This window comes from Lathyrus oleraceus, chromosome 7, assembly GCF_024323335.1.
Source record: "Lathyrus oleraceus cultivar Zhongwan6 chromosome 7, CAAS_Psat_ZW6_1.0, whole genome shotgun sequence".
Lineage (NCBI taxonomy): Eukaryota > Viridiplantae > Streptophyta > Magnoliopsida > Fabales > Fabaceae > Lathyrus > Lathyrus oleraceus.
In genome coordinates this window covers 407,693,612-407,704,464 of record NC_066585.1, presented here as the reverse complement: position 1 = coordinate 407,704,464, position 10,853 = coordinate 407,693,612, and the positions used below count along the sequence as shown (strand labels likewise).

Sequence of the window (10,853 nt, the reverse complement as noted above, 5' to 3'; positions counted from 1 at the left end):
TTCCATGCCAAATGATCTCTGATTCTTCTGATTTTTTGTATGATGGATGTTTTGGATGTCTTGAATGTTCATGAATTTTCCAGATTTATTTGAATCATTTCTGTTTCGATTTGAATTTTTCATTCATGATGATCACATATGAGCTTTGAAATTGTCTTGGACTTCTTTTGATCATGAAATGCTTTTGATGGATGATTTTGATGTGAGCCTTTTTAGGATATGTCAATATGTGTTTGAAGTTGCAATGTGTTGAATTTCAGCTCCTGTTTTGAATTTTTCTCCATCTTTGACCCTAGGCTTTGACCTAGTGGTTTGTTGCTTACATGTGAGCTTTGATTTCAGGTTTAAGCATCCAAGTTCCATAGTTGATGATGCTTCATCATGTGAATTTGATATTTGCTTTTGATTACTAACATTGTGTGTTTTGTAGGTTGATGCTAACTCACTTGAGTTTTCCTTATGGCTTACACATTTTGTACATTGGGATTGTCTGTTGCTTATTGACTGTTGTTTGTTTGTCTGAGTATTGTACTGATTTGTTTAGTTGTTTCCACAGGTACCTAAGTTGCTTTAAGTTCATTTGAACTTTTCTTTGCTTGGTTGCTTAACCACTTAGGTATAATCCCTAATCTTCATGTAGTCTGGAAGACCTGCCATGTTACTTTGGTAGGCACCTGTCTGAAGCTCTCCTTAAGAGGCAATGCTTGTGATTGTTTAATTTTGGGCCAAGCAGGTAAAGTCCTCTTAAGAGGCGATTGGCAGATAAAAGAGATGTGTAATCCATATCCTGCTACTCAGTGTGTCATTCACCTTGCTCACACCATGTGTTGATGCATTGTGAATAAGAACCCAAGATCTTATAGAGTCAATCATTTATGGAGAAAAGTTCCTACTTTCTGAACTCCCACACTTTCTACTGTTTAAAGCTCTCCCTGACCAGGGATAAGAGCTATGAGGTACACCCCTCATCTCCATTTCATCTGCTTCACCCTAACTCTCAATGTTAGGGTTAAGAGCTCAAAACACCCCATTCCAGTAGGCTGTAAAGCCTAACCTTGCTTGAGCCTAATTGATTGTGTATAGTGTATGCTAATTGACTTGTGTGTTTGCTTACTTGATTCATCTGTGCATATTTGCTTGAGTGTGCCTTTGTGCATGTATCTTCATTACTTGTATATCATTTTATAAACATTGTTCAATACTTGGTAACATTTTGTTTTGTCCATGGAGGAGGCAAGCATAAGTCCATTGATTGGCAGTTGTTTCCTGTGATATGGTAGGAGACTAGTATAAGTCCATTGATTGGCATCTGGTATCCTTGTTTTCTTTGCTTTGTGAGACTAGTATAAGTCCATTGATTGGCATCTGGTATCCATGTTTCTCTTTGTTTTAGGAGATTGGTATAAGTCCATTGATTGGCGTCCAGTATCCATTTTGTTTTGTGAGATTGGAATAAGTCCATTGATTGGCATCCGGTATCCATTTACTTTGTTCATCTGTTATTTGCATGTTGCCTTTTCCAAAGGAATCACTTGAATCATCTACATATGATCTCAAGAGGTGAACATCTAAGAAGTTTTACTTCCTCACTCTCCCACCTTTTGTTGCTTTAAACCTCCATTTGCATGTTAACCCAAAAACTTGAAAACTATTGTGCAAACATTTTCATCTGTTTTTTTTTCAAATTAGAAACCTAGGCCCTAAGCCTCTGATTTCCACACTTCATTTTCACAATACTTCTTCTGAATTGAATTCTAATCATACTTTGACTTCATTTTTGTGAATACTCCAAACTGGTTAATTTCACTCACTCAATTGCTTTGGTGGACCAAGTCCACTTCTTAATCAAGTTTTCATACATTAGCTATAGGTTTCAATTATCTTAGTGGTTGATGTTAATCTTGCCTTTTGTCCTTAGTGATCGAATCGTAAGACTTCCATACTGAAAACAGGGTTAACCCCTCTAGTATGTCGAAGCTATTCTCACGTGGTGGACTTGTTGTTGATATAGGTTGAGTTTTCTCCCGTGGATAATGAAAGACCTTAGGGCTTTTGTTTAAAATCAATCCACTCACTTACTTTTGGAAATCTTTTAGCCGAACTACGGCGTTTTGATCCTTACCTTCCATGGAAAGGTACGTAGGCAACGAGTTCATCCGTTCAAACACAAAAATAATAAAAATTGTATATTCTTTCTCTTATCCCTTCAATCATGTTTGCACAATACATATTTCATAAATAAATAACATTTCATACAACAAGTTGTGAAAAGGGCTCCCTAGGAGTACCTAGGACGTTTTGGGTGCCTAACACCTTCCCATTGCGTAATTAACCCCTTACCCAGATCTCTGATCTTTTCATTAGTTTTCTATGTGTAAAACTTCTTAGGCTTTTGTTCGCTTTTTAGCCATTCCTTTGGATAAATAAAAGTGCGGTGGCGACTCTATCTTTGTATGCTTTGCTTTTGATTTAATCAATAAATCATAAAGTGACGAATACACCGCTACACAAATCAATCATTACATACAATACAGTAATCCCAAATTGCACAAAAACACGTCACCAAACAATATACAATACAATACAACACAATATGAAAAGTAGGCAAAACCCACTAGGCAAAGTACATCCCCAGCAGAGTCGCCACTTTTCTGTAGCGGGGTATTCGTTACCATTAGAGATATTGACTAAATCCAAGGTAAACCATACAAGTTGAGTCGCCACCGCACTTCTATTTATCCAAAGGAATGGTTAGAAAGCGAACAAAAACCTAAAAGTTTTATCGAATCAAAAACTAGTAAAAATGTCAGAGATCTGGGTAAGGGGGTTGGTTATGCAATGGGAAGGTTTTAAGCACCCAAAACATCCTAGGTACTCCTAGGGAGCCCTTTTCACATTGGTTGTAAGGTTGGTATTTTGTGAGAAATTATTTGTGCAAACATGATTGAAGAAATGAGAAGAGAATATACAAGTCTATTTATATTTTGTGTTTGGATGGATAAACCCATTGCCTACGTACCATCTTAAAGAAGATTAGGATCAAAACCTCGTAGTTCGGGGTAAAAATCTCAAAAATGAGTTGGTGAATTGATTGGTCCAAAAGCCTTAAGGTCTTTTGTTATCCCAGGGAGAAAACTCAACCTAAAACCACAAATCCACCATGTGAGGATAACTTCAACATGCTAGTGAGGGGTTAACCCTATAATAAGCATGGAAGACTCATTGTCCATCACTAAGGATACAGGTGAGTATTACATCTACCTCAAGGATAACTCAAACCTAATAGCTAAAGGTTATGAAAAGTTTGATTAAGAAGGTGGCCATTGAAACCACAAAAAGTATTTTGAATGGGTTATATTTACCAATGAAAAGTATTTACAAAATATAGTTAAAGTGGATTTAAAGATTCAATTCCAAATAAGTATTAAGAAAAGAAAGTTTGAAAATCAAAAGCATAAGGCTTAGGTTTCTAATGTTGAAAAACAAGTGTTAACTGTTTGCACAAAGGTTTTGGCTTGGGTTAAAGTGGAGAAAAGAAGAAGAATGGCTAAAGTCCTAAACATACAAGAGATAAGGGACAAGAAGCAAAACCACAAATGTAGTTCCTCTCTTGAGATCATATTGATGATCCAAGTAGCTCTCATCCTTTGGAATAAGCAATCACATAAGCATAAATTCAAGCAATCATCAATCAAAAGAACTCTTGAAAAGCTCCCAAATGTATCTTGGATCTCTCTCTCTTAGAATCTCATGGAAATGGTTCCTCAATTTGAATCAAGATGGAATCCCTAGCACAAGAACACACACATTAAAATATTCTAGCAAACAAAACAAGGAATGGACAAGAAGAGTTTAGAAGTTGGTCCTTTCAAGGTCATCTTCAAGCTTTAAGCATTCTAAAGGCATGAGGCCTAGTTGCTCTTTGACTCCAAATTAGCATAGGAAAGTCCTAAAGTCTAAGTCCATTTTTGTCCAATTCTTTGTATTGTGGTCAACAACAATCAAAACAAAACACAAGCACAAATTATATATACACAATTATATGTGCTCAAGTGAGCAAAAGGCAAATTGCATTAACATAAACATGTGCTCAAGTGAGCAAAGAAAAAAAAGCAAATGAATAATATGTACAAGAATAGTAAATTGCATAAAAGTAAAGACGAACAATTAAATGTTAATGGTTAATGGTTAGTGTTAGTAGTTAGTGTGCCATAAGGCATATTTAGCGCTATGTTAAACAATCGTAATTGGACTTATGTAGAAGTCACAACTATCTGAGGCCGGTCAACAATAATGTAGGCAATAACACAAGTTATAAGTCTTGATTAGTGAACCAAGTTCCAACAACTTGCCATGCCAAAAAGAAGAAGAGAATTGATCTTGTATTGGTTTAAGCCTTTTGCATGATTTAGAAAGCAACCTATCCTTAATGCAAATCCATTCACTTGATCAATTGATCAAGATGAATTAGATTTGAATCAAAGAAGATTAAGCCTCCCTAATCAATGCTAACTTATCAACCTTTAACTCATTGATCAAAAAGAAAGAAGAAGAAGAAAGAGATGAATAATGGAAATGGAAATGAAAAGAATAAAGGACATTAAATGAAATAGAATGTACCAATCAACAAGTGTTGACCAATGACATTGAGGATCATGGTCAAACAATCAAAAACAGAAATGAGATGAAGATTGGAAGTCAAGAAATGAACAAAATATTTTTTGGCATTTTTAATATTAAAAATAAACTTGAATTAAAATATTAAAGAAAGATCAAACTTCAAAATCACTTCAAATCAACTTTTGAAAGTCCAAGTGATTTATCCCAAGTTCATCAAGGTCAAACAAAGTTTGACAAAAAATTTCAGCATTTTTAAAAGTCAGAAACTATTTTTAATCAATTAAAAATGAATAAAAATAACCTAATTGAACTAAAATCTCAAATAAATCTCAAATCAATTAAAAAATTGATGAGAATATTTTTCATAGATCCATCATCATTCAAATAGGTTGAGAAAATATTTTTGTATTTTTTGAATATCAAAAACTATTTAAAATGAATTAAAAATAGCCAGAAAAGAGAACATTCACAAAAAACATCAAATGATGAAATAAAAAATATTAAAAATCATTTTTAGAAATTAGAATTAAAAAGAGAAATAATGCAATTGGTCCCATATTTTTTGGATTAAAAATGAAAGAGTTATGATTTTTTGAAGTTAAATGAAATAAAAGAAATAAAATGGAAATTATAAAAATCAGAAAAAAGGAGAGGCGTCTGATCAAGCCTCATTAATTGACGTGGCTGATCAGAGGGCCCTCAATCGCGCGCCTACCCAAGTCCTCAGTCAAACGCATCACATGGACATTAAATAAAAGTCATAACAATGGAAGGTTGTGATTAAATCTGGGGATGCCATCACACGGTCCACAATCCATCTGGCAAAGGGGCGGTGGTGTACACCACCGTCTTCTCCGGCGAGCACACCATCTCCGGCCAGAGTTGCAGGTTCTACAAACTCAACCAAAACTCACGATCCATACACCAAAATGAAGCTGGGGTGATGTACATCACCCATGTAACCTTAGTTTTTGCTCAAGATCCTTATAGAAGAAGAAATCTGAGATTGAAAAACTAGGTGTTCAATCTGAAATTCACCAATTCACAAAATTAAAGCCACCATTGGCTTGCCTCTCATATGAGGACTTCAGAAATGCAAATGGACTCAAGAAACACACAATATTCAGTGAGATTCGAAGCAAAACAGTTGAGGTATAAACCTTTGTAGAGTAGCTTTCAACAGCACAATTCAACCAATCCTTTGCTTGCAGCTTGATCTGGATGCTTGGTAAGAGAGCTAGGCTTAGGAATAAGTATTGAAGATCCACCAAAATGGATGATTGAAGCCATGAAGTTCATAGTGCAAAACATGCCTTTGAGAATTTTGTCAAATTGAAACAACTTCAAGCCCTTCTGTTTTGATGATGCAAGCTCAAATGAAAAAACCTCCAACATCAAAGTTGTAGATCTTTTCAATACATTCAAAATGGACTTAAATTTTGCATCATTTGGATTTTTTATGAAGAGGGTATGGGCACTTGAAGTTGGACTTTTTTGCCTTTCAATGCATTTGGTCCAAAGTGACCTATAATGTTTTGCATTATAACATGTGTTTCTTTTGAGATTTTGAAATTTTGTTCAATATAACATTTGAATTAGACATCTTAAGCTTTCCAATTCATTTGATCCCACCTCAAAATCATAAAATATGATTGAGTTATGTTCTTGGGAAGTTGACCCAAAATTAGGGTTTCAGTCAAAATGACCTATAATGTCTTGGAATGGGAGATGACCTTCCAAGCTTCAAATCAAATTTTGATGAACATGAAAGTTGTTCATATTGTCCTTAAGAACATTGTTTCTCTTGGGGTCATCTCCATTTGACCAACACATAAAAAGTTAGGTCTCAGTGCATTTCAAAATAGTTAGATGAATTGACTAATCAACTTCTCAAGTCCACAACTCATATCTTGATGAATTGATGATTGAGGACACTCAAATAAGCTCAAATATGAATGAAATGATGAACTAGAGAACTTCCATTGATTGTATTTTACCATGGGCTGATGTTTCTTCATGAGCAAGGCATTATGGATGATCAGATGAATTAGGGTATCCTTGGGACAAACCTCAAACCCTTTGACTTGCTTTGATAAAAATGATGAATTGAGATGCTAGGGAGGCATATTTGGTGGATGAGAGATTTGGGAACCATTACCATGCTTGCTTTCATCTTCTCTTGGCCATATCTTTGTACAAAGGATCACCTAGAAGCTTTTTGGCCTTATGATTGCTCAAGCTACAAACAAGAAATGTTAGTGACATATTTTTGTGCTTTTGGTTAGTAAATAAAATGAGAAAAGCAATGATATATAATTCAAGCATGCTTGGTGATCTCAAACCACTCACAAGAGGTCCCACCCAAAGGCAAAGGGAACCAAGATGCTTATGATCCTTGAGGCTTTGCAAATGCAATGTTATGATGCCATGAGGGATCTTAGGGCCAAAATTGGGGTCTTACAGTTAGGAACAGTAGTACCTAATAAAATCTGGTTAAGAACGAACCTAAATTCCGATGGTAGTCCGATAAGTGCCATGACCATGAAAAATTTACTTTGTTGTTCGGCATGAGTTGTTGCATCTTTTGCATAAGGCGTGAGGGTGGTGTAATTTTCTTTCAAGGAATAAAGCTTACTCATACATACTTGCATATCCATATTCTCCAACTTTCATAGTGTTGACTTTGAGTGTTAGGTTGTTTATATTGTGATTGGCAGCATTTTATTAAAACAAGTGAAATAGCAAGATGTTAGACAAGATGTCTTGACATGTTCATTGTCTATACATTCTTGGAAGATTTGTTTTTTAGTGTGAGATTAGTGAAAATTCTTTGATGATTTGATTCACACGTTCTGCGGCTCAAAGTGCTTATTTTAGAAGCTCAAAGATCGGTTACAGTTGTGCCTTATTTCCTAAGAAAAGATGTCAAAACATTTAAGGAAATATTTGATTTGATTTGATTTAATTATGAAAAAGATTATGCAGCAATCTGATTTGATTTGATTTGATTAGATCTGCTGATTATTTAGCCCCAAGCCCATGCTATTTTGGGGATATTTAAAAGGACGATTCTAAACCCAAGAAGACAACTAAGTTGCATATGTGATAGTCTATGTTAGGGGTTAGTTTGTTCATTGTTACTTGTGAGCCATTATTGTATCACTTAGATGCTTAAATTGAACTGAGTTTTTGAGTTGTAATTGTGAATCACTCATGAGCTTTTAAGCAAGAGTGGATTCTATTTCATTAAAAGCGTGTCTTTTGTTTATTGTTGGAAGTTGTTATCATTGTTATGTGATTGAAGGGAAGTGAGAAAAGTCTCATATCTAGGAGAGTCTTGGATAGAAATTCCAAGGGTGGTGATTAGGTGAGAAGTTTGTAAAACCAGAGGTTGTTTAGCTTCAAACTAATACTATTATAGTTGATTTCCTTTCTGGCTTGGATGCCCCAGATGTATGTGACGTTGCATCGAACTGGGTTAACAATTTACCTGTGTTATTTACTTCATGTTATTTACTTTAACACTGTAATTGTTTGTGTTGTGACAATGTCCTGATCCGGGTGTCGTGACATCATATACGATATTTGTCATCTACGTACCAGAATTTCATTGAGGATGACATCGTATGGACAATGAACATTGTTGGAGAAGACTTTATTTTCCGTTTCCAAACCTCATAGCTAATGGATAAGGCTTGGTATTGCGCTTTAGGTGCTATGGAAAACCATAACACATTGCACATAGATGCATCAGTTTTCTTCCCTTTAGCAAGTTTGGCCGCGGGAACAACATCCACTTTTGTAGTTAGGTGATCTTCATATCTCTGATCGTGAAATCACATCTTGACAGTACCAACCTATATGTTGTAGTTGGATGAGCCGATTAGTTTTTCACATGGGACAAGCAGAAATTTGGTAAACAAATCACTAGAATCATAATCCTTATCTCCCATGAATTGGACAACAAAAAGAAACAAAGTGAAATCAAGGTTGTTTGAATTGGAGTACCGTTTTTCGTCAATCGAAAAGTAAAACTAAGGCCGGATTTGGAATTGGTGGACATAGGGCGAGTTGACCGACGCAAAAATGACCAAAATCGAGTGCCAAACTCGCTGAAACGTGCGGGACAACGACAGTGCGTGAGGCCCACGTGCAAGGAGGCAAGCTACACATGGGGGTGCGTGCGTGAGTTTCTGACTGCGGTGAAAAGTGCGACGGTAGATCGGAGGGCGGCGAGTCAGATGGTGGGGCCAGTTTTCCGGAACGTCATTGGAAGTTTGCCCGAACGCTGACGACGTCAATGGCGGCAGGGTTTTTAACGAAGAGTTTTAAAAGTGAGAGGCAAATCGGAGTGATAACACGATTTACACATAAAAAATATCACTGAAAGACAGTGGATCAATCGGGTTAAGTACGACGAATAAAGAATTGCATCTTAGCGGACTCTAGATAGAATGTTAAAACAAACGAGATTTGAAGGGTGAACTTGATGAGATGTTTGCTGCTAAGTAGGATTTATTAGAACTTAGTAAAATAAACTATTTTGAAGACCAAAAGAAAGTCATGGACATGGTCATAATGGCTTGACCGTAAATTATGGTGAGTTTCCATTACTAGTTTTGCGTCACGTGTGAATTAACAAAGCTAAAAGGAAGCGTGGGAAATGTTTCCTGTTAGCTTCTTGGAAGATAAGGAATATGTGACGGATAATGACACTATTATTATCTACTCATTTTCTATGTGAAAAGGAACAAGAACCACGAATTTTGACTATGTTTTTTCAAATACTAATTTTGACTAATTTTAGCACTATGAATAAATAGCAGTTCCTTAGTTACTAGTAGTATCTGCTGAGAAAGACCCTTATGATTGATTTATATTATAAAACATGTTGGTGTATGAAACACGTTTTCGATGTGAACGCCTCTACTATAAATTCAACTAGAATGGTCTGACACAAAGATACCATTCTATCTCTCATCTTGAAGAAACACACCCATTAACCGAGTTCTCAAAAAAATAATTAAGATGGCAAGAACACCTTTTTACGACAAAAGTGGAATGAGGAAAGGGACTTGGAGTGCTGAGGAAGATAGGAAACTAATTGCTTATGTAACTAGATATGGTTGCTGGAACTGGCGCCAACTCCCTAAATTTGCAGGTACTTAGTTTATAGAACATGAATCTGTAGTTATGATGGTTGTGAAAATTTGTGTAATATACTAACAAATTGTTTTTCATTTCAGGTCTTTCGAGATGTGGAAAAAGTTGTAGATTGAGGTGGATGAATTATTTAAGGCCTGATATCAAAAGAGGGAACTTCACTCAACAAGAAGAGGAATTGATCATCCAAATGCATAAAAATATGGGCAATAGATGGTCAGTCATTTCGGCTGAATTACCTGGAAGAACTGATAACGAAGTGAAGAACCATTGGCATACTTCACTTAAGAAGAGAGTTCAACAGATGAACACAGTCTCAAATGAAGACACCATTGTCGCTAAATCTCCAGCTAATTCCCATATCTCAGACATCACTGACTCATTATCTCCATTTTCATCATCCAGTGATGTATCTTCCACATCTGAAAATGATTTTGGTTTTCTAGATACGTTTATAGAATCCATGGATGAAAGCTTTTGGCTAGATGATCTTTCAAACACACCAAGTGGAATAGTGCAAAACAATACTAGTTGTGCTATCCAAAATCAAGAAAATACCACTAATGATGTTTTCTTAGTGTCACATAATCATATGTCCTATGAAAGTTTTGTTCTTGATAATGACTTTAGCAACTTTCTAAATGCTTACACAGAGTCTACAGTTGATAGTTTTTGGACTCACCCATATGAGGGTGACATGTCCTACGTTCTATAGCACCACACCATTCACGTTGCTGAGAAGTATAGAGGAGATCATAATTTAGGGTTAAATAAACTTTTAATATATATAAATAATGTACTATGATCCAATTTAATATTTTTCCATCAACAAATTTAGTTATTGTATTAAAATAAATAAAATGGGAATATATATATATATATATATATATATATATATATATATATATATATATATATACAAAAAAATACATATAACAACGCCACAGTTACTATTGTACTTCGAAGAACCGATATCTCTAAATTCTCACACCTATATATATTTTTATTTTTTAATTAAACGTTGTTAATTTACTACTACAAGTTTTTAAAACAATCGTAGTGATATTAGT

General features: G+C 35.2%; 1 protein-coding gene across 1 annotated transcript; it reads left to right on the top strand.

Annotated features, from left to right (window-relative positions):
• The first annotated feature begins 9,648 nt into the window (after positions 1-9,648).
• On the top strand, positions 9,649-10,498 carry LOC127104360 (transcription factor MYB13). Its single transcript, XM_051041540.1, has 2 exons — positions 9,649-9,781; positions 9,867-10,498. The coding sequence occupies exons 1-2, from the start codon at positions 9,649-9,651 to the stop codon at positions 10,496-10,498; spliced, it is 765 nt and encodes a 254-aa protein (XP_050897497.1).
• The last annotated feature ends 355 nt before the right edge of the window (positions 10,499-10,853 follow it).

Excerpts from the sequence above, each read along its gene's own strand:
- LOC127104360 (XM_051041540.1), top strand. The coding sequence starts at position 9,649 with ATGGCAAGAACACCTTTTTACGACAAAAGTGGAATGAGGAAAGGGACT. Across the intron at positions 9,782-9,866 it reads CCAACTCCCTAAATTTGCAG|GTCTTTCGAGATGTGGAAAA; the intron begins GTACTTAGTTTA and ends TTTTCATTTCAG.